At 46.3% G+C, this 24,030-nt stretch overlaps 1 protein-coding gene and 1 long non-coding RNA gene across 11 annotated transcripts in view; one reads left to right on the forward strand and one right to left on the reverse strand.

Moving 5' to 3' along the window:
* Window positions 1-288: 288 nt before the first annotated feature.
* LOC144333143 (uncharacterized) lies at window positions 289-4,658 on the reverse strand. Its single transcript, XR_013401542.1, has 2 exons — window positions 3,169-4,658; window positions 289-2,282 (listed from the first exon to the last, which is right to left on the reverse strand). It is a non-coding gene; the product is annotated as an uncharacterized LOC144333143 (long non-coding RNA).
* Window positions 315-24,030, forward strand: part of SUDS3 (SDS3 homolog, SIN3A corepressor complex component) — a 42,694-nt gene continuing 18,978 nt past the window's right edge. For 6 of the 10 annotated variants that reach the window (XM_077955364.1, XM_077955363.1, XM_077955365.1 and 3 more), the window contains exons 1-6: window positions 315-603; window positions 3,924-3,993; window positions 8,429-8,484; window positions 10,393-10,464; window positions 14,234-14,253; window positions 15,491-15,647. In XM_077955364.1, the coding sequence (XP_077811490.1) occupies window positions 462-603; window positions 3,924-3,993; window positions 8,429-8,484; window positions 10,393-10,464; window positions 14,234-14,253; window positions 15,491-15,647 (517 nt within the window). In that variant the 5' untranslated portion in view covers window positions 315-461. Of the gene's footprint in view, window positions 604-1,238; window positions 1,309-3,923; window positions 3,994-8,428; window positions 8,485-10,392; window positions 10,465-14,233; window positions 14,254-15,490; window positions 15,648-24,030 lie in introns of those variants that run through there. The other 4 variants (XM_077955368.1, XM_077955370.1, XM_077955369.1 and 1 more) reach the window with 1 other exon arrangement.

The raw sequence follows: 24,030 nt of genomic DNA on the forward strand, positions 1-24,030 counted from the left end.
TCCCTGCTTTAGTTCTAGCTCCAGGCGCCGCCTGGCGGCTGTTTCCGGATGTCGCCTGCGAGCCTCGGGGTCCTGATGGCTGCTGGGCCTGCCCGTAGATTTGCCTGACTCTAGAGAACCTGGCTCCGCCCCTCCCCCACTATACTTTAAGGATTTTAAGACGGCGATGAAAGGGCTGAAGTTGTGGCGACTGGGCGTCCAGCGGCATCTCCACTCCCCCAAGGATGGCGGAGTCAGGCCGTCGTCGGGCAGCTCTCGACCCGGAAGTCGCCAGCGGCGCGAGGCCCCGGTTGCCGAGCGCGGGCGCGGGGGGCGGAGCTCGGCGGAGACCGGGAAGGGGTCGCCGCGGCTCCCGCTCCTCGAGTTGGGGGCTCCCTCGGACGCTGCTAGGCAGACGGCGAGTACCGAAGGCGGGTGGCCGCGGTGTCCCTGGGCCACGCTCAGCTGCGGTCAGAGGCGACATGAGTGCCGCGGGGCTGCTGGCCCCGGCCCCGGCCCAGGCTGGAGCGCCGCCGGCCCCCGAGTACTACCCCGAGGAGGACGAAGAGCTGGAGAGCGCCGAGGACGACGAGCGCAGCTGTCGGGGCCGCGAGTCGGACGAAGGTGAGTCCTGCAGCTCTCCCGGCGGCCGGGAGCGGAGGTGGGACCGCTAGGGAGGGGGTGGGGCTGCTTGGGAGAGGGGCGGGGCGGCCTCTGGGGCCTGGGGCTGCGTGGAGGGGCCGCCGGGAGTTGCGGGACTCGGGGAAGTTACTCCCCTTCGCGCTGGAGTAGCGGGGAAGCCCTGGGTACGTTACACTTGACTGTGATGGGGAGAGGGGACTCACACGTTGTCACGCTGGGGGTCCCTTTAAGACCCCGTCCTCCCTCCCAGCTGTCTCTGATTGAACCTCACATCTTCACTAGTAGGAATGAGAAACTCATTTACTGAATGCACCGAGTGTAGTTCCCCCGTTTTTTGTGTCTGAGAGCATCAGAGTCCAAAGTTGCCCCTCCCCACCCCCGAAATGCGTGTCAGCTATGCTTTAGGTAGGACAGTATTGATAACTCAGGTTGGTTAAAGGAAAGGGACCTGGAACCAGCCAGATACAGGTTTAAATTTGGCTCTGTCACTTAACTCAGCTTTGTAAACTAAAGTTTTCCAGCCTCGATTTACCCAGCTGTAATGAAGCTGTTTAATTCCCACACCTGACCTAGAAAGCACTTCCTAGGGTCGGTATAGGGATTAAATGACATGCGCATAAAGTACTTGGCCTGGTACAGTAAATACTCAGTAAATGTTCTCCCCACCCGCCCCCCTCCCGGAAACAGGTAAGAGAGGGAGGGGTTTGCTTAATGGTCCCCAGGTGGTGTGTTTTCAGTCCCATGCTCTTTACACTGTCATCACAGCGTCTCAGAGCCTTGCTTTTCAAACTGAGCTTTATAATTTGGCAAGTGTGAGGACGCTATTTTGGAGGGATGGAGGAGGAGGAAGGTGATGAAATATGAAAGATCAAGGGAGAAGAAAGAGGAGATAAAGAGAGATCTATATGTGAATGGAATATTCTGGGACAAAATCGGGCCGTGGAGCAAAAGCTAGACCAGCTGTTTGGAAAGGTGCATACGTTTTATTCATCTGAATTTCCCGAGTGCCAAGTAATGTGGCTGACCATGACAGGAACTCAGGGAAGGCCTCTTAACTGAAGGAGGGGAGAAGGGTTTGTGGGGAATTGGATCTGCAACAGCCTTACAAAAGACAGCTGCATATGCATGACATGGAAAGTTGAAGGACTGCATTCGGTTTAACTCCATCCGAAGACAAGGCTTAACCAGAGATTTTGAATGTGAAGCACTTGCGCTGCATCTCATCCCCACGAGGGGGCGCGGTGGAGCCAAAATTGAGGGTTTTTTTTTCCTTGCAGTATAGGGGCTGTTAAAAATTTGTAGACACCCCAGCCATTAATGCTTGTTCTAAGAGCAATGTTTAAGATGTTTTGAAACAATTTTCGTTTGATCATCTGGCCTCCTCCTTGTTCCCTTTAGTTGTAACTTGGAAAATATTTGTGTCAGATTACCTTTTTTATTGTATACAGTTGGCGCTCCATGTCTGTGAATTCTACATCTGTGAATTCAACCAAGCGCAGCTCAAAAATATTCCGGAAAAAATTGAATCCGTACTGAACATGTGCAGACTTTTTTTGTTATTCCTAAACAGTGTAGTGTAACAACTACTTACATAGTATTTACATTTTATTGGATATTGTAAGTAACCTTTTTTTTTTTTTTTTTTGAGGTGGAGTCTCACTCTATCACCCAGGCTGGTGTGCAGTGTCACAATCTCAGTTCACTGCAACCTCCATCTCCGGGGTTCAAGCAATTCTCCTGCCTCAGCTTCCGGAGTCGTTGGGATTACAGGCACCTGCCATCATGCCTGGCTAATTTTTGGGGTTTTATTTGTTGTTTGTTTTGTTCTTTTTTTTTTTTTTTTTTTGAGATGGAGTTTCGCTCTTGTTGCCCAGGGTGGAGTGGAGTGCAGTGGCGCGATCTCAGCTCAAGCCATTCTCCTGCCTCAGCCTCTCAAGTAGCTGGGAGTAGCTGGGATTACAGGCATGCGCCACCACCCCCAGCTAATTTTGTATTTTGAGTAGAGAGGGGGTTTCTCCATGTTGGTCAGGCTGGTCTCAAACTCCCGACCTCAGGTAAACCACCTGCTTTGGCCTCCCAAAGTGCTGGGATTACAGGCGTGAGCCAATGCACCCGGCCTTAACTTTTGTGTTTTTAGTAGAGATGGGGTTTCTCTATGTTGGCCAGGATGGTCTGGAACTCCTGGCCTCAGGTGATTCACCCGCTTTGGCCTTCCAAAGTGCGGGGATTACAGGCATGAGCCGCCATGCCTGGCCTGGATATTGTAAGTAATCTAGAGATGATTTAAAGTGTACTGTTGTCCGGGCATGGTGGCTCATGCCTGTAATCCCAGCACTTTGGGAGGCCGAGGCAGGCGGTTCAGTTGAGGCCAGGAGTTCGAGACCAGCCTGGCCAACATGGTGAAACTCCGTCTCTACTAAAAATACAAAAATTAGCTGGGCGTGGTGGTGCACCCCTGTAATCCCAGCTATTTGGGAAGCTGAGGCAGGAGAATTGTTTGAACCCAGAAGGTGGAGGTTTCAGTGAGCCGAGATCGTGCCACTGCACTCCAGCCTGGGTGACAGAATGAGACTGTGTCTCATAAAAAAAAAAAGTATACTGGAAGATGTGCGTAGGTTATATGCAAATACTGTGCCATTTTGTCAAAGACGAGCAACTGAGGATTTGGTATCCAAGGGAGTTGCAGGAACCATTCCCCCGCGGATACTGAGGGACAATCATGTATCCTGATGTAAAATGTGTGAAAGGTTCCAACTGGGTATGTATCAAGAGAGAATGTACATACTGGTTTTTTTCTGGAACAGTGAGTAAGGCTTGACTGCTTGCAGTATCCGGTCTTACGCCCGCATCTCCTTTCTTAAATTGCCGGCATTGTTGTTTCTGCAGAAGTAGCAGCCTTCACCATAACTGCCTGTGTCTGAGACACCCTATTCTGTGGCTGCATTTCAGGTAAAGGCAAGCTTTTTGCATAAATCTGACCGTAAGTTGGAAATGGCCTTTTCTTTTCTGAAGTACAGCTGTCCCTCAGTATTCATGGGGGACTGGTTCTGGGACTTGATGGATATCATAACCTCAGGATACTCAAATTCTTTGCATTGGCCTTCCATGTCCACAGGTTTCACGTTTGCAGATAGGGATGGCCTACTAACTGTATGTAATGTTTTTCATGGATGGCTTTGTGCCAGCCTGCATTGAATAGAAATTGATTTTACAGGAGTTTATTGAGTGCCTACTCTGTGTCAGGTGATGCCAGCTCTGTGAATTATGATTTTAACTAGCCCCTCTTTCCTAACTTTATTCAGACACTGAGGATGCTAGTGAAACTGACCTGGCAAAGCATGATGAAGAAGACTATGTAGAAATGAAGGAACAGTGAGTATGATTTGCCTGTGTCTTTACTGGAACATAGAATTGACAACAAAATCTTTTTATACCTTGAGCATCCTAAATCTGAAATCTCAAATGCTCCCAAAACTAAAACTTCCTGAGTGCCAGCATGATGCTCAAAGGAAATGCTCCTTGCACTATTTAAGATTTCCGAGTTTTGGATTTGGGGTGCTCAGCTGGTAAGTATATTGCAAATAATCTAAAATTTGAAAAAATCCAAAACACTTCTGATCCCAAAGCATTTCAGATAAGGGATACTTAATCTGTAGTGACCTTGTGTGTATGATTTTGACCATAGCGCTTCCAAAGACCATGTATATTTGCAATTTCTCCACTTTAAATTAATTACATTTAATCATTCTTCACATTATAAGACTCTGTTGAGTACTCCCTAGAAAGAATCTTGAGGGCAATGGACACAGGGGAGGGAATGAGGCCGTACAACAGGAAAGGACCTTTTACCACTTACTGTTTTTTTTTTTTTTTTTGAGACAGAGCCTCGCTCTGTCGCCCATACTGGAGTGCAGTGGCAGGATCTCGGCTCACTGCAACCTCCGCCTCCCAGGCTCAAATGATTCTCCCGCCTCAGCCTCCTGAGTAGCTGGGACTACAGGTGCATGCTACCACGCCCAGCTAAGTTTTGTATTTTTAGTAGAGACGGGGTTTCACCACGTTGGCCAGGCTGGTCTCGCACTCCTGAGCTCGTGATCTGCCCACCTCGGCCTTCCAAAGTGCTGGGATTATGGGCGTGAGCCACTGTGCCCGGCCCTTTTTTTTTTTTCTTTTTTAGTGGGCAAACCAATGCACAGAGAGGATAATTGGTGTCTTGAAGCAGCTGGTTCTCAGATGAGTGTGAACTCACTGCACTAACGTGCTAGACAAGGTGCTGGAGGCCTGGAGAGCTCAGAGAAGCCCCAGTTGAAAAGCAGGGCTGCTGACTCTCATTTATTTAATTTGTATTTATTTATTTAATTTTTTTTTTTGAGACAAGAGTCTCACTCAGTCTCCCAGGCTGGAGTGCAGTGGCGCAATCTTGGCTCACCGCAACCTCCACCTCCCAGGTTCAAGTGATTCTCCTGCCTCAGCCTCCCAAGTAGCTGGGATTACAGGCATGTACCACCATGCCTGGCTAATTTTTGTATGTATTTATTTATTTTTTGTGGAGACTGAGTCTCGCTCTGTTGCCCAGGCTGGAGTGCAGTGGCATGATCTCGGCTCACTGCAACCTCTGCCTCCTGGGCTCAAGCAATTCTCCTGCCCCAGCCTCCCGAGTAGCCAGGACTACAGGCACATGCCACCACTCCCGGCTAATAATTTTCGTATTTTTAATAGAGACGGGGTTTCTCCATGTTGGCCAGGCTGATGTCAAAGCTCTTGCCCTCAGGTAATCCACCTGCTTTGGTCTCCCAAAGTGCTGGGATTACAGGCGTGAGCCACCCTGCCTGGCCACATGCTGACTCTCAGGCCAGTGCTCTGTCTGTGTTTGCACATGCTCTCACCCAAGCCTCCTCATTGTCTTCAGACAGAGCCACAGCTGAACAGATTCAAGAGAAACAAAAACCTCACTCACTTTTAGGGTACACCCAGATGGAAAACGGTATAAAGTATATTTAATATGTATTTGTTGAATGTGTCAGATTTTTAAAGTTCTTTACCTTTTAACAAGATGATCCACGTTCCTTTCCCTTTAGGTCCTTTTTGCAAATGTTTTGTGGCCATCCTCTGGGTTCTCCCATTGTTTTTGTGCTTTAAAATTCAAAGGGGTAATTCAGCTGGGTCTAACCAGTGCTGAATAAAGACGGAGTACTTTTTTTTTTTTTTGAAGCAGAGTCTCACTCTGTCACCCAGGCTGGAGTGCAATGGCACAATCTCGGCTCAGTGCAACCTCTACCGCCTGAGTTCAAGTGATTGTCGTGGCTAAGCCTCCTGAGTAGCTGGGACTATAGGCATGTGCCACCACGGCTGGCTGAGTTTTTTGTTTTTTTTTTTTTTTTTTTGTATTTTTAGTAGAGACGGGGTTTCACCATGTTGGCCAGGCTGGTCTTGAACTCCTGACCTCAGGGCCTGCCTCAGCCTCCTGTCGTGTTGAGATTACAGGTCTGAGCCATCGTGCTGGGCCACTTTTTTTTTGAGATAGGATCTTGCTTTGTTGCCTGGGCTGGAGTGCAGTGGTGTGATAGCAGCTCACTGCAGTCTCAACCTCCAGGGCTCAATCCGTTGATTCTCCCACCTCAGCCTTCCAAATAGCTCGGACAACAGGCACGTGCCACCATGCCCAGCTGATTTTTAGAATTTTTAGTAGAAATAAGGTCTCACTGTGTTACTCAGGCTGGTTTCGAATGCCTGAGCTCAAGCATTTCTCCTGTTTTGGCCTCCTGGAGTGCTAGGATTACAAGAATGAGCCAACGTGCCCAGCCTTTTTTTTTTTTTTAAGAGACGGGGTCTTGCTCTGTTGCCCAGGCTGGAGTGCAGTGGCACAATCATGGCTCAATGCAGCCTCAGACTTCTGAGCTCAAGTGATCCTCCTGCCTCAGCCTTCCAAGTAGCTAGGACTACAGGCACATGTCACCATGCCTGGCTGATTTTTTAATTTTTTGTAGAGATGGGGTCTTATGATGTTGCCCAGGCTGGTTTCAAACTCCTGGCCTCAAGTGATCCTCCCACCTTGGCCTAAGAAGGATTACTTTAATAATTCATTTGATCCTTCTCACAGTTTCATTTCTGAAGCTGTGCTTGCTTTTTATTCTCTTCAAGCAAAAAGCTTGGTTTACCTTGACCATTTGAGAGGTATTTTTACATACCTGTTCTTTTCCTCATGCATGATCTCCATGAATGTGAATTTTTTGCTGCTGTTGCTTACTTCTTCAATCTGTCAGTATTGACAGGCTCTGAATTCAAAGGTATTGACTGGCGCTCTCAAAGTGAAAAATTTAATAGCTTGGGTTTGTAAATACTTGTACATGGTTTACTCATTTGTTCGCTCTCCTGTACTTGATAGGTTTCAACATTTCGAGATGATCTTTTGATTGTGCCCCTTAGTGTTTCTTTTTTTTTTTTTTTTTTTTTTTTTTTTTTAGGTGGGGTCTCGCTCTGTCACCCAGGCTGGAGTGCAGTGGCATGATCTCAGCTCACTGCAACCTCCACCTCCTGGATTCAAGCTATTCTTCTGCCTCAGCCTCCCCAGTAGCTGGGATTACAGGCGCCCACCACCACGTCTGGCTAATTTTTTTTTTTTTTTTTTTTTTTTTTAAGTAGAGACAGGGTTTCACCATGATGGTCAGGTTGGTCTCGAACTCCTGACCTCAAGTGATCCACCCGCCTTGGCCTCCTAAAGAGCTGGGATTACAGGTGGGAGCCACCTTGCCTGGCCTCCCTTAGTATTTGATGATATAGAAAATAATTTCAGTTAAAATGGAATGCCTCATGTAATTCAAGGTGAACATCGAAAGTACATCAGAATTTGCCCTAAAAGAGTCAGACATGTGTGAGTCTCAAATTCTGCCTACTCTCCTCCCCTTACAGAGGGTTGGGTTGTATTTGCAGCCCTTACTTGAGCACTAAAAAGGTTATCACGCCCGTGTGCTGACTTCAGCAGCACATATACCAAAAGGTTATTGTGCTTGTTATATGTTGGACAGTGTTCTTTCAGATCACAAATCTTGTTTTTATCACTGTTAAATTGGGGGTGTTTTTCAGGTAGAAGCAAAAATATTTGCTGAAATGTGAATGATATGTGGAACCTACCTTCAGGCTGACTTGCTGAAGTTATGACTGCCTATAATCCATTAGGTGTGAGAGGAAAAAACTAACATACCAAATGCTTTTGCTTTGTGTATGCTATGTGTTCCCATCCGGCTGGGGCTGCAAGTAAATGCTGCCTTTTAACTTTTCTTTCTGAATTACTATTATTTCTCTGATCCTAAAAGAGTAGTGGTTGAAAAAATGACATGAAGGTTTATTAACTTAGTTCTTACACTGTTGAGCTTATCTGCATAGAAAACATGCTGAAGGCATAATCTTACTCCCTTGTAACTTACAATCTAATTGTAGAGTTGATGTAAGAGTTGTGTTTCATGCCATTTCTACATTGTGTGTGTTCTTGCCTGTTTATCATTGTCACTTATTTATTAAAATCTGCTATCGTTGCAAGTTTTAGATGAGTTCTCTAAAGGTGGGATAACATGGGAGAATCTACAAAATTAGAATAATATTGAGGAACCCAGGGTTCTTGTTCTTTCTGATCCCTGTGGCTGCTGGTGCATTTTAAGCCAGCAAGCAGACTTTAGTCTCCTTTCTTCCTTGAAGGGACATTAATGACCTTCCCATAACAGCCCAGCTAATTTCTGTGAGTAGGTTATTTTGGAATTGAGTATTGAATGTTTTTATCTGTTAGTGTGACTTTTTTTTTGTTTTTCAATAGGATGTATCAGGACAAACTGGCTTCTCTCAAGAGGCAGTTGCAACAACTACAAGAAGGTTGGTGTGATTGAAACCTGCATTTCTAAATATGCTTCTTAATATTACAAACCCTTGTAATCTGTGTATTTCACTTCTCTGTGGGAGTTATCTAAAACGTGGTCTGGCCGGGCGCGGTGGCTCAAGCCTGTAATCTCAGCACTTTGGGAGGCCGAGACGGGCGGATCACAAGGTCAGCATATCAAGACCATCCTGGCTAACCCGGTGAAACCCTGTCTCTACTAAAAAATACAAAAAACTAGCCAGGCGAGGTGGCGGGCGCCTGTAATCCCAGCTACTGGGGAGGCTGAGGCAGGAGAATGGCGTAAACCCGGGAGGCGGAGCTTGCAGTGAGCTGAGATCCGGCCACTGCACTCCAGCCTGGGTGACAGCGCGAGACTCCGTCTCAAAAAAAAAACAAAAAAAAAAACAACAAAAAAAAACGTGGTCTGGCTGATCTTAGCTATCCAGTACATTTTGCTATCTTTTGCTGTCAGTAAAGTGGTGATTCCTCAAACTCCTTGATTTTGAAAAATTGATTTCCAATATGTATGAGATTCTTTCTCCAAATGAAATCTCACGTGGGACTTTCAGTGGAACACGAATTGAGCGTCCCTGTGCCTAAAGCTAGGTGTTTTCAGGAGAGACATCGTTACCAAAGAATAAAGTTTTACTGTTTTTTCTAAACCAGATGTTTATGTGACCTTGGGCACACCAGTTCCTCTTGTTTAATCTGTTTTCTGATCTGGAAGATGAAGAAAGTGAGAGTAGATGTGATTATGCACAAGGAGCGTCTAGCACAGCGGTGTGCACACCGCGAGGTCCTGGGGAGAGTTAGCTGTGGCAGTGAGCTCTTCGCTTTCATATTGTGGAGTCCTCTTGTCAGTGAAACAGCTTTTGCTTTTTCTTTGCTTTTTTTTTTTTTTTTTTTTCCCCCGAGGCTGAGTTTCGCTTTGGTCACCTAGGCTGGAGTACAGAGGCGCGATCTCGGCTCACTGCAACCTCCACCTTCTGGGTTCAAGCGATTCTCCTGCATCAGCCTCCCAAGTAGCTGGGATTACAGACACCCGCCACCAGGCCCGGCTGATTTCTTGTATTTTTAGTAGAGACAGGGTTTCACCACGTTGGCCAGGCTGGTCTTGAACTCCCGACCTCAGGTGATCCGCCTACCTCCGCCTCCCAAAGTGCTGGGATTACAGGCATGAGCCACCGTGCCTGGCCTGAAACTGCTTTTTCTAGTATGTGCTTTTATTGCTTGTGAGTGATCCACACCCTTGGACTAGCCCAAGGTTGGGCATTATAATCAGGAAACACTTCCCCCACAAGATGTGCCCCTCATAATTAACTGTTTTGTGGGAAGAGCAATGGAATGAATAGTGACTTGGTTAGAATCTATACCTGATCTGTTTAATGTTGTCACTAGCCACATGTGGCTGTTTAAATTTAATTAATAATTTAGTTCTTCAGTTCCACTAGCTACATTTCAAGTGCTAAAATAGCCAAAAAATGGTTAGTGGCTGCCATATTGGACATTGCAAATATAAAACGTTATACCATTGCAGAAGGTTCTACTGGAGAGCATGGATCTAGACCTTACTGAAGGAGAATGAACCTTTTCCAGTAAAGGAAGGCCCGTTGATTCAGACTGTTGCGGCAACTGATCAGAACAGTGTGGAGATGTTGGCACTGTTGCACTCCCCCTCACTCACTGCAGACCCTTGATCCACTGGGTTGGGTGGACTTTAAATAGGCCCCTAGTGGTTTCTGCTGTGTGCCTTGGTTAAGAACCAGAGTTAACTCTGCGGAGGTATGTCTTCCTTTGGTGTTAGTGAAACAGTCAGTGTTGATGCTACAGAATAATTTTAGGAAACAAAATGTAGGGCAGATTGACATTCACAATAATTTTATTTTTTAAATGTTCGAAATCAGGTACATTACAGGAGTACCAGAAGAGAATGAAAAAACTAGATCAGCAGTACAAAGAGAGGATACGGAATGCAGGTAAGGCTCCTTTAAATGGAAATGAATCATCTTTAAATGTCCCACCGTTTGCCGATCATCAGAGTAATGTAGCCCTGAGAGCTGTTCTCCAAAACGTGTCCCAGATGTTCTGTCAGGGAGAGTTTTCGAAAAAGAGACTTCCAAACTGTGGTCATGGAAAGTGGTTTCATCTTTTGCTAAGGAATGGCCCAGTAGTGGAGGGTGTCTGAGGAGGCTCCTTGCAGTTCGGCTGTTCTCTCTGGTACCCCAAGAGTAGTCTTGCACCTGCAACTCTTGCTCATGGCCGCATGGCTGGCCTGGTGTACAATCAGAAGTGCGGCTGAGGAAAAGGATTGTAGGTTGTTTTTGTCCCATTTTAAGTTTGTTTCTTTTGGTATTCTGTGCTAGGATTGGGGAGGGTCCTCTTGTTATTTTCCCCAAGTATTATTTCTATAAGAATTTAGAGAAAAGGCACACTTTTGGTTGGTTGTATACAGTAAATCTATTCATTCAACAAAAATGAATTAAGCACCTGCTACATCTAAGCACTGTGAGCAGTGTAAAGTCATGTAACGCATTGCTTTGACTTGAGGAAACTTGGTGTTTCATTGACAAAAGATACCACATGTGTAAAGTTAAGGAAGACCGAGTTAAAGAACCATGCAGAAAGTAAGATGTGACAACTGTTTAAAGTGTGTAAACGTGAATTCCTGAGATTATAGGAAATCTCGTGTATGTGTAGAGTTTTTAACACTCATCATCGGCCAGCATTTTGGGTGCCAGCAGAGTCCTTGTTCCTGCAATGGTAGAGTAATGATGGGTTTTAGAATGCGGGTGGGGTGCCATTCCTCATGCCACCGTCATCTTTCATTCTGGGCCAGTGACTCTCCAACCCTTCACTATCTCTCCTCAGTGAGAAGCTGCCCAGTGCATACCAACAGATAGAAAAGGGGCTGAAGTGCATGTGGGCGCTGAGAAAGTATAGCCCCAGCTATTAGCTCTCTGCCTTTCCACCTCCTGCCTCTCCCTGCTGTTACCCCCATTCTACTCTGAGTTCCTGAAGCTCCTCCTTGAGATGTCTTGAAAATCCTCAACCGGTTGCTCTTCCTAGACTTCCCCTTTAGCAGATAAAGAAGGTGGCATTTGTGGAAAGAGGTGGTCTTAGGTTCAGATCCTGCCTCCTCGCTTTAGATGTGATCTTTAAGCAGAATATTTGCTCTTGAAACCTCAATTTCCCCATCTATAGAGGGGAATATTAATACCTCATGGAACTGGCATAAGATGGAAATCAGGAAAGAAAATGGATGTGAGTCATATTTCTGAAGTTAGAACAGCAGAGTGAGTATTGAGTTGTTTTTCTTCATTCTGCGCAGACTCTCAATCATGTCCTCGCGTGTTCTTTCTTTCTTTCTTTTTTTTGAGACAGAGTCTCACTCTGTCGCCCAGGCTGGAGTGTGGTGGTGCTCTCTCAGCTCACTGCAACCTCCACCTCCCGGGTTCAAGGGATTCTTGTGCCTCAGCCTCCCAAGTTGCTGGAATTACAGGCGCCTGCCACCACACCTGGCTAATTTTATAATTTTAGTAGAGATAGGATTTCACTGTGTTGGCCAGGCTGGTCTTGAACTCCTGACCTCAGGTGATCCGCCCAGCTCCCCTTGGCCTCCCAAAGTGTTGGGATTACAGGCATGAGCCAATGTGCCCGGCCCTCATGTGTTCTTTCACATTTCCCTCTCCTAGGTAAAAATGCAGAAGAGCTCCTAAATCAGTCACGACTTGAGCTTTAAAAAGCACATTCTTTGCAGAGATGATCCACCTGCTTTAGTGATGTCTGGCTGCTTTAACTAAAACCACTGCCACCTCTAAGTGCTAATTGTCATTTTAGCTTGTTGGTGCGAGGCATGATTTCTCGGAATGGCACAGAACTCCAGCTGTCTGGCCCACTTGTGCATGGTACGGGTCTGAAGTTGTTACAGGAATGATCACATTGGGTTGGGTGTGCCTGGGTTCCTATGCCCAGCAATTCCCAGTGCCAAAGTGGGTAGGATTTCAGGGGCTAAACAAATAATGAGTGGCTTGTCCCTTTCCTCAATTAATTTTCTCTGTCAACAACTATTAATCAACATCTGGGCTTTTAATCTGGGGTTCCTGGAACTGTCAGCATTCTGTGGAGTTTGTATATGTCCTTTTTTCTGGGGAAGGGATTCATAGCATTTGCCAGGTTTACAAAGGGGCCCATGGTAGACTGAGAATAGCACCCCCTGGAGAATCTTTGTGGACTGTATGCACAGCCCCGTGTCACCCAGGAAAGAGTAGAAGCCATGAAGCAGTTTTACTTCAAGTTGGTGCGGGTTTGTAGACAGGTTTGTACTCTATTGTAAATCTGGTGGTGAGGGGAGCTGCTAGGTAACGGTTACTAATCATCCGGCACATGGCAGGTGTAACTGAGTTGTTGAGTGCTGTTAGATGGGTGCTTTAAGGCATCTGAAGGGCATGATGTGTGAAGAGTCAGCAGGAAAGGCCTCAGGAGGGGGCTGCATTCGGTCAGGAACTTGGGAATGTGCATAGGAGATCAGAGGGCATTGCAGGGGCAGACACCAGTGTGAGCAGAACTTGGCGACCTGACAGTGAAACCCCAGGTGTGCCTGGAGCCTCTGTCCTGTGGATTGCCTGTGAAGGTCCTTCCTTACCACACATAGTCCTTCATATAGTGCTTTAAAAAGGGGGTCTTGGCCAGATGTAGTGGCTCACGCTTGTAATCCCAGCACTCTGGGAGCTGAGGCCGGTGGATCACCTGAGGTCAGGAGTTCAAGACCAGCCTGGCCAACATGGTGAAACCCCGTCTCTACTAAAAATACAAAAATAAGCCAGGCGTGGTGGTTCGCACCTTTAATCCCAGCTACTTGGGAGGCTGAAGCAGTAGAATTGCTTGAACCCAGGACGTGAAGGTTGCTGTGAGTCAAGATCATGGCACTGCACTTCAGTCTGGGTGACAGAGTGAGACTCTTTCTCAAAAAAACCAACCCCACCAAAAAACCAGGGGTCGCCAGCCCCCAGGCTGCAGAACACTGGGCTGCCTCCCTTCACCCAACGCCTGACCCCCTGCCCTGTCCCAGTCCGTGGGAGAATTGTCTTCCACCAAACTGGTCCCTGGTGACAAAAAGGTTGGGGACCACTGCTTTAAAACGTCATATCCACTCTGTTTCTGGAGTAATTACATTATTTCTTCTTGACCCATCCTGCTACTATGGGGACTGTTGGCGGCTGGACTGAGTGAAAGAAGGGATAAGTTTATTTTGCCAGGGGAGTTTCGTTCCTGCTGCACGTTTTTTACCCTCAGGTGGAACTGCCACAGCTGGTATGTTCAGGGCCACATACTTTTTTTTTTTTTTTTTTTGACCAGGTTTCGCTCTGTCACCCAGGCTGTAGTACAGTGGCACAATCTCGGCTCACTGCAACCTCTGCCTCTCAGGTTCAAGTGAGTCTCCTGCCTGCCTCAGCCTCTCGAGTAGTTGGGATTACAGGTGCCTGCCACCATGCCTGGCTAATTTTTGTATTTTTAGTAGAGACGGGTTTCGCCATGTTGGCTGGCTGGCAGGGCCACATTTTAACTAGACTTGAGTACTTCTTGCGTCCTTTCCCTTCGTGTATATCAACATTTCACTGATGAAAACATTTGCTCTGTGTAACATGCTTTCAGAAAGCAATTACTGCTTCTAAATGAATGCTAACATCACTGTCTAGAAAGGTGGCACAGCCTAGCAAATCTAATTACACTTTTTATCTCTTGCAGAACTCTTCCTCCAGCTGGAAGTAAGTACCACAGATCTTCTGGGTTTGCAGGCCCTTTCTGAGACTGGAATCTTGCAGTCCTGATCTGGTGGCTTTTCCTTCTATCACCAAGTAGATGGTTTGGAAGCCTTCACCACTGTTCTGTTTGACTAAAGGACATTTGGTCTCAGCTCAGACATCCTGTCTGGTCATTGGTTGTTGAGCAGCCTCTGCTTATCACAAGGGAATAAGGAATACTCACCCCTCACTGCTTATTGACTTTTATCCCGCATTAGAGCTGTTTGGAAGTCTCTAAGTTATAACGGCCTAATAGTTTGATATTGGTCCTTGAAGCAGTTCAGTCTCTGAATCGGCTCAGCGGTTCTGTTTTACAGCTGCAACTCTCTGGGCCAGTAAAAAAAGACAGATTTCTAATTTTTCCTTTCATTCTATGGACACCTGAGTGCTGGTTCTGTGTCAGACTCTGTGCTGTGATCCAGAGATGAGGGCCTGTATCTTTAGTGATGTACTGCTCCCAGGGTGGCTAGCATGTGTGTGGGGGTCACTTTTGGAGAAAGTCGTGGTTTTTCAGAGCCACATTATTGGAACCCACTTTCCTTAAATCAGTTTGATGCCCATAGTCACTCAGCTGGAAGGATCACGTGATCAGCCTGAAGGTATACTCAAGTGAGGTACACACATCCCTAGCCCACCACAGGCCCCGATGTCACTCACCACAATGGCGAGATTTGAAAAGCAGAGGCATATACAACTTTTGTCTTAGTATAATATCAATATTTGTGTACTTTGGGGTTCAGACACTTACTAAATGATGTTCCATTCTTTTGTCTTGCTGTATCAAAAATAATAGTAACTTATGCTATCTGGCCTCAATATCTTGTGATTATTTTTTGAATATACACAATGTAGAATCTCCTATTTCCCTTTGAAGCTGTAACTTCATGAGCAATTATTTACTCCCTTTGAGAAATGTGTTTTAGTATAAAATATAGGATGTGGACGAGAGAAAAATATCTGCGTAGCAAGTGAGGTATACTCAAAAATAAGCAAAAGTCATGTGGGTCTGATTTTACACATTCATTGGAAAGCTTGCTCCCAGACACGCCGTTACTGCAAGCGTGTGTGTGAGAGGGAAACTCTGTGTGTCATGTTTCTAGCAAAGGTGTTTTCTTTGCTGTTGAGGACAGGGCTAGACTTTGAGTTGGAGCCATGGCTTCCAGCGCCGTGTACTCCCAGCCTGTGTTTCTCTTTTGCTCAGACTGAACAAGTGGAACGAAATTACATTAAAGAAAAGAAGGCAGCAGTGAAAGAATTTGAAGACAAGAAGGTTGAGCTGAAAGAGAACCTGATTGCTGAGCTAGAAGAAAAGAAGAAAATGATTGAAAACGAAAAGCTGACAATGGAACTGACTGGAGGTAGGAAGGCCCTATGGGGTGGGATCCTGGGGGTCCTGAGCGGGGCTGTGAAGGGCTGTTCCAGTTACTTTTGTCTTACATCTCAAGAGCAGAGCAAGGTGGAGAGTGGGTTTTGACCTTATAAATGAGAGTTCCTCCTCCACCTTCTATTGGCTGTGTGACCTTGGTTAAGCTGCTTAACTTCTCTGAGTCTGTTTTCTCCTCTATGAAATGGGGCTGATCATACCCTCTCACAGGATTGTGGTTAGACATATGAGTGCCTAGTACAGTGTCCTGTGCATAACAGGTCTTCAATAGTTGCTAGACTTTTAATAGTAATGGCAAGCTCTGGCTTAGGCTCTACTTAATTCCTGGGTCCGCTGCCATTTGTATCTTGGTTATGTCCCCACATTGCTTACCCAAGTCCCCTGTGGTGATGGGAATCCCTCTGCTTTGTTTTTTTCCGGTCTGCCTTAATTACAGAAGAGGTATTGTCTTCCTTTGACCTAGATGTAAGAACAAAAGCTTTTGGCTCTATCTTCTGTGCTATTAGATCTCTCCTGCCAGGTGTTACTGTGAACATTTCAGAAAGACTTGATATGATTCCAACAGGATAGCTAAACTGAACTATTTTCCCATGGAGGTAGGAAAGTTACATGAGACTCAGAGCCAATCCCTTTCTAACCTTCTAGGATTTAGTAATCCACATATGGGAACTCAGCAGGTTGTAGGCAGGTTTCAGGGAGAAACAATATGGGCCGACTCTTCTGTTGCCATATGTAGACTGATGATTCCTAGAAGGATATAGGGAATTGGCTTGAACTCGCTATTTTGGAACTTGGCAAATACTGCAAGGCAAGTCAGTGGTGAGTTTGTCACTTGGATATGGAGGTGGCATGCCTTTCTGTACATCCCCAAATTTAACTCTTACAATTCAGAAAGTGCTGGGGCTCTGGCGTGTCTGATTTTAGCAGGGTTCCATAGGAAATGCATGCAATGTTTTTGTGGATGTTCTCAGGGCTGACTTTGAAATTAAAAGTAGCCAGTTAAGATCTTTGTTCCCCTCCTTATATTCCTGGTGTTGTGAACCAGCTTGGCCTTCTGACTGACACCTCTGGCTCCAATCCTCATGGTACACTTAAGAGAATGTGGTTGTGCCTGAGGTGGGGTCTGACTTTTGAAAAATCTCTCGTCTGTTAGCTTCCTTGTAGAAAGACTTGGCAAAAGAAGTGAGCTCTTTGAAGGCCTCTGAAAGCAGCTCAGAATTTTTTTTTTTTTTTTTTTTTTTTTTGTGAGAATGGATGCCAAAACACAGCTTCAGGCAGTATAGTCTTGTTCTTGTGGAAGTGCTTATTTAATTAGACCAGTAGCAACGTGGTACCTTGTCTGGTACCAGTCTGCCGGCTTTTGGACCTGCACACCATTTCCTTTGATAGTGGCTGTGACTGGCATCGATGCCTCATCGCTGTCTGCTACAGCCACCAGATGTTTGGGAGCCTTCATTAGGCTAGTGGGAAATATTATCCGTTTATAGCTGCTCCCTTTCCATCTGTGGGAAAGGGTATCATCACCTTACCTGTGATTTGGCATCCTAATTATTGACAAGCAATTGATATTGTTTGGCCAGGCAGTTTTACAGCCAGAATCTTAACTGGGACAGGAGGCATCCTCAGTGACTTGAGGCTGAGCCTGCCAGGGTAGAAAAGACAAATAAATTCAGGGAAATCATTTGTAACGCAATAAAATTGATTACAGAAGTGTTTAAAGCTAGCCATGGGCATTAAAGGTACGGATGTCCTTCCTCAAGCCATTTGGTACCCTTGGTATGGAAAGCACTGCCAAGGTAATGATGGAGTGTTGGAAGACAAGGCGCTGGAGCTAGAAGGGTAATTAGCATTTCCACAGATGGTGCTGCTATGGTGTTGGATTAAAGGCTTGATTTCATTCCTCTAATTGAGTGACTTAGTTCACCTTTGTGGATTGATGCCCAATATCATTGTTGCCCAGCTCTGCCCTGGAAAGATACTTTTTAAAGTCTCCGTTTTTGGTTCAACATGAACATCTCTTGAAAAGCGAAGTAGGATAAGAGGCTGATGAGAAGCTTGGTCCAAATAACCCACCGGAAACGGGTGTATTTGGCGACCTGCTCATTCCCACCATGACTTAAAGCGTTTACAAACCTCCATAGGAATTGGCAAGAGGTACTGTTTACCGCCCAAATCTCTTGTGGAAAACTTAGGGAAACTGGGTTGTTCAGGCAGAAATGAGTGATTGTGCGTAGAGAAGCTAGGATGAATTATGGTCGGTGCAGCCCAGCTTCAGTGTGTTAGGTCAGTGGGGTCTTGATAAAATGCGGATTCTGTTTCAGCGGCTTTGGAGTGGAGGCTGAGATCCTGCATTTCTTTCTTTCTTTTTTTTTAATTTAATTTTTTTGTTTTTGTCGCCCAGGCTGGAGTGCAGTGGTGCAGTCTCGGCTCACTGCAACTTCCGCCTCCCGTATTCAAGCGATTCTCCTGCTTCAGCCTCCCAGGTAGCTGGGATTACAGGCATACACTACCATGCCTAGCTCATTTTTGTATTTTTAGCAGAGACAGGGTTTCACCATGTTGGCCAGCTGGTCTCGAACTCCTGACCTCAGGTGGTCCGCCCACCTCAGCCCCCCAAAGTGCTGGGATTATAGGTATGAGCCACCGCGTCCACCCGAGATCCTATATTTCTGACCACCTTCCCGGGGGGGCACTGATCCTGCTGGCCAGAGCACACTTCAGTAGTGAGGTTATAGATACACTTGCCTGAGGGTGAGATTTCTCTGAAGCAGAGGCCAAGACTACAAGTAATCCAAATATTCGATGAGAACTTTATGAGCTTTAAAATGTGGGGAGCTTTACCATTTTTAATGTGTTTTTCTTTCTCTTACTCTTCTCTCCTTTCTTCCTGTAGTTCACTACCTGCTACTTCCTTTTCTTTTGTAAGTTCTTGCTCACCAGGGGCGTCTTCCAATCCTTAGGCTTCCCCAGTGAAAGCCACCTGTGACCCTAGTAAAGACTGTGAGTTTCCTTTAGAAGATGGTGGGTTCAAGGCTGGTACCACGAGTCATAACAATGTCAGAATAGAAGTCTGTTTCCCAAGCACTTACACTGAGCCAAGCATTACATAAATATATTAGAGCTAACTTTGCAGGCTGATAGACCAGGGCTGAATCCTGGCACTGTCACAGATTCAATTCTGAGGTAGGGTTTTCTCATTTGGCCAGGGGATGATAGAACCTTCTGGAGAGGGTAGCTGTGATGTGAGATGAGATAATGCCTGTTAAGTTGCTTCAGAAAGTAGCTGGTTCACAGGGTGAACACTCAGGGATTGGGAAGTTGTAACCTCACTGAGTTCCTGCAGCTCCCTTTGACCTTGGGGGTATTGCTTCTGATTTTATAGATGGCAGAGGTGGCTCGGAGAAGTGGAGCCATTTGCTCACAGTCCCTCAGTGAGACAGATAGTGGTTAAGCCAGTGTGTGTCTGGCTCCAAGCATATTCTCTTCACCACCACTACTATTGACTCTCTGCAGATACCATAGATACATGTGGTGGCACTAAGACTCACAAAATTAGGCTAATGAGTAAAGTCTGTGTCTTCCTGGAGGCTCTTTTCTGGTAGAAAGCTGACATAGCTTCCTTGACTTCCCCCAAGGTTATGTGGTGTTGAGATGGAGGGCCCCTAAATAAAGTTAACAATTTGACAGGCTCGTTTTTGACTCATTGGTATATTTAAAGACAGGGTCTCACTCCAGTTGCCAAGGGTGGAGTGCAGTGGTGCCATCACGGCTCACTGCAGTTCGACTTCCTGGGCTCAGGTGATTCTCCTGCCTCAGCCTCCTGAATAGCTGGGATTACAGGCATGTGCCACCTTACCTGGCTCATTTTTGTGTATTATTTTTGAGACGGAGTCTCGCTCTGTCATCCAGGCTGGAGTGCAGTGGCGCGATCTCGGCTCACTGCAAGCTCTGCCTCCTGGGTTCGCACCATTCTCCTGCCTCAGCCTCCCGAGTAGCTGGGACTACAGGCACCCGCCACCATGCCCGGCTAATTTTTTGTATTTTTTTGTTTAGTAGAGACGGGGTTTCACCATGTTAACCAGGATGGTCTCGATCTCCTGACCTTGTGATCTGCCGGCCTCAGCCTTCCAAAGTATTGGGATTACAGGCATGAGCCACCGCTCCCGGCCTTTCCTTTTTTTATTTTTTTTTCGTAGAGACGGGGTTTTCCCATGTTGCCTAGGCTGGTCTTGAATTCCTGGGCTCAAGCAGTCTGCCCGACTTGGTCTCCCAAAGTGCTGGGTTTACAGGCGTGAGCTACCACATCTGGCTTTTTCACTCATTTTAAAACCCTGCCGGGCGCGGTGGCTCACACCTGTAATCCTAGCACTTTGGGAGGCCGAGGCGGGCGGATCACAAGGTCAGGAGATCGAGACCACAGTGAAACCCGGTCTCCATTAAAAAATACAAAAAATTAGCCGGGCGTGGTGGTGGGCGCCTGTAGTCCCAGCTACTCAGGAGGCTGAGGCAGGAGAATGGCGTGAACCCGGGAGGCGGAGCTTGCAGTGAGCCGAGATTGCGCCACTGCACTCCAGCCTGGGCAACAGAGCCAGACTCCATCTCAAAAAAAAAAAAAACCCTAAGATATATGTGGTTGTACTACTATAGGAACAGTAAATTTCACACGTATGCAGTAGATGCTAAGGAGTAGCGACTTGGGTGTCAAGACAAGGGGAAGAGGCCCCACACAAATATCTGGAGAGGGAGAATAGAAGAGGTGACCTGGATTTTGGGCAGAGTGGGCCTGTCCTCAAGATGTTTTTTCCTGGTGCTGGCACCGTGGAATCAGGTCTTTTAATGCACTTGAGGGTGCAGAGAGGAAGGCTCGACTGGCTCGCTGTTTATTGCCTTCCCTTCATAATGGCCAACTTTGGCTTTAAGGAGATTGGTCCTTTATTCCTACTCTGATTTGGCCTCCAAAGACCTAACAGTGATTCTTGTGGATTTTTTTTGTTTTGTTTTTTGAGACGGAGTCTAGCCTTGTCGCCCAGGCTGAAGTGCAGTGGCGTGGTCTCGGCTCACTGCAACCTCCACCTCCCGGGTTCAAGTGATTCTTCTGCCTTAGCCTCCCGAGTAGCTGGGACTACAGGTGTGTGCCACCACGCCCGACTAATTTTTGTACTTTTAGTAGAGATGGGGTTTCACCATGTTGGCCAGGCTGGTCTCGAACTCCTGACCTCAGGTGATCTGCCCGCCATGGCCTCCCAAAGTGCTGGAATTACAGACGTGAACCACCGTGCCCAGCCCTAACATTCATTCATATTCCCCTCCCCCACAAACCTTAGGCATTCTTCTGTTACCACCGCAGCATTAATTTGCATCAATGTTGATGGCGCCCTCCATCCTGCTAGAGAAGGGCATGATGTGTGCTAGGATTGCTCTGGGCTGCTAGTCTAGCCTGTGGGTCCCTGCCCTGTTTTGGAAGTAGTTGCCAATCTGCTACAATGTTTAATCTGCAGTGGATTTTCTTTCTGCCACTTATGTCCCATTTCTTTTTAAAGAAAATTTCCTTTTTAAATTTAAAGTACATTTAATTTTTCGAGATAGGGTCTTGTTCTGTCACCCAGGTTGGAGTGCAGTGGCACAATCTTGGCTCACTGCAACCTCTGCCTCCTGTGCTCAAGTGATCCACCGCAGCCTCCCAAGTAGCTGGGACTACAGGCACCTGCCACCTAGCCCGACTAGTTTTTTGTATTTTTCTGTAGAGATGGGGTTTTGCTCTGTTGCCCAGGCTGGTCTTGAACTCCTGGGCTCAAGCGATCCACCCTCCTTGGCTCCCCAAAGTGTTGGGATTACAGGCGTCAGCCATTGCACCCAGCCTTATATTCTTTTTTTTTTTTTTTTTTTTTTTTTTGAGACAGAGTCTCGCTTTGTTGCCGAGGCTGGAGTGCAGTGGCACAATCTCGGCTCACTGCGAGCTCTGCCTCTCGGGTTCACGCCATTCTCCTGCCTCAGCCTCCCAAGTAGCTGAGACTACAGGCGCCCGCCACCATGCCTGACTAATTTTTGTATTTTTAGTAGAGACAGGGTTTTACGTTGTTAGCCAGTATGGTCTCCATCTCCTGACCTCATGATCCACCCGCCTTGGCCTCCCAAAGATGTGAGCCACCACGCCTGGCTATATCCCATTTTTTAAGGATGCCCCTTTGAATTGCTGCAATTAATATTTTTTCCAATAGATAAATATGAGCTTGTTTTAATAGTTAAAGTATGTTGAATTGAAGCTTTTACTGCTATTGTACACTGTAGGCAGGTATGCTGTTGGAAATGAATGAATAGGCCTAAAGAAGTGCACAACAAAAGGCCAGCCAGTAAACTGGTAGTTGTATGTAAATTGCAGGTAATTTATCAGGAATATCTCTCCAGAGGGACTGTGCTGTAATGACTCTACCACCTAGCATTGCTTCAACCTGAGCTCCCATTTTTTAGATGTCAGAACCAGTGCTACCTGTGGTGAGGGGTGGGGCGGGGGGGAGGGCCTGTATCTCTCAGGTTTCCTAGTGAGTAGAACAGGAGGATTTGCACTATTAAAGGTCATATTGCATGGTGGTTTGGAGAGGAGTTGTATGCCTAGTCTTGTTGCTTATTTGGTGTTTTCTCTCACATACACTCTCGCAAGTCTGCTTTAAATGCTTGATGTTTAATTACATAAATAGCATCTCCACTGAAGCAAACCTATGAGGAGACCTCTGGATCAAAGAGGGGTTCTAATTTCAGCCAGTTTGAGTTTTTTTGTGGTTGGTGCATGATGTCGGAGAGGAAGACTGACTGCATCTCTGCTCAGGTGTCTTCTCTGGGGTTGTCACACTCCAGGGTCTGAACTTCAGTTCTGGAAGTTTGATTTTTGTCAGTGTAGCCAGATTGAGCGTCTTGGGACTCTTAGGGGCCAAACTCTTGGGAGATTGATGGTAAAACTCAGGATACCAGCTCGTTGCTTACAGTGAGAAATAGAACTTCCAGGCACACTCAGACCCAGGTTGTCAGGCTCCATCCTATGAAAAATCCACTTTAGAAGCCAACTAGGCAAACCTGGCATTAGAGCAAGGTGACTTAAGTGGATAATCTTACTATGTCTGTTGGGGCTGTGATACATGTCGATCATGTCCTCAAATCATGTCTTCCGCCTGGCCCATTGGCCAGGACTGCTCCCTTCTGTCTCCTCTTTCCCAGATGGAAATGGAGACGGAGACATGCTGGTAAGTTTTAGGGGCTTCTCCAGAGTCTCTTCCTTCTGCGAAGTAGTCTTTTTGGATAAAATTAATCAGATTGTTGCTGTGACTAGGCTAATAAAATAGATTTTTTTTTTTTTTTTTTTTTTTTACCATTTCATAAGAATTTGATTATATTTTTTGGTTTGTAAGTGATACAGTTATGATTTTCAGAGTTCAGTGGCCGTGATTGGCCTTTACTTGGCTTACATCCATCATGCATTGTCCACCCTCCCCACTCCCCAGTCTTGGCAGCCTGCAGAGCAGAGCACACTCAGCCATTCTCTGGCAGGCAGAACATTCCATAATGTTCTCGGGCTATGTGCTTTTTCTTTGGTGCTCTCTTGGGTTGGGTGAGCTCCCTTTACACTTTATTTTCCAAATTAGGTGTCAATGTTGTACAGCCTCACAGTTGACATCAGCTGCTTTCGACTATGTAACTTCTTTTCAGCTCTTTGTGCCTTGAATTTTAAAAAGGATCTTTGTATAGTTTTTTCCTGCCCGAAAATATAATAATAAAAACTAGCATTGATAGAACTCCCGTTATGCCAAGCACCGTGCTAAGACTTCACGTGTATCATCACATGTAACCCTCACAGCGCACTGTGGGGGAGGCATTATTGATACTTCTGTTCTCTAGGCGAGGACACTTGAGACATATAGCACTTACAAACCTGTGTTAGGCCACACAGCTGTTGCAGGGATTCAGACGCACATTTATGTGACACTCCAGGTCTTAACCATGGTGCTGTGTCACTGGCCAGTAACTAACTGGAGAAGGCTGGCACCTCAGCATAGGGTAGGAGATTTTTTTAGGGAGAAGCCTTCCCCGCTTGTTTCTGGTGTGTGTGGGGGTGTGTGTGTGTGTGTGTGTGTGTGTGTTTACTTCCAAGTACACTTTTATAAATATTCATTAATTAGGTCTTTGGTTCTTATTTTACCTCTATTCCATTCATAGAAAAAAAAATTAATTCTGCCCAGCCCATTTCTCTGAAGAGCAACATGCAGAAGCCTTCTCTGTTTTAAATTTTGTGTGGCACATGTATGACATGCTCTAAGATCCTGCACACTGCTTGGTAGAATTTGCTGAAGCCGCCCTGCCTGCTCTGC

This window comes from Macaca mulatta, chromosome 11 (assembly GCF_049350105.2).
Source record: "Macaca mulatta isolate MMU2019108-1 chromosome 11, T2T-MMU8v2.0, whole genome shotgun sequence".
Classification (NCBI taxonomy): Eukaryota; Metazoa; Chordata; class Mammalia; order Primates; family Cercopithecidae; genus Macaca; species Macaca mulatta.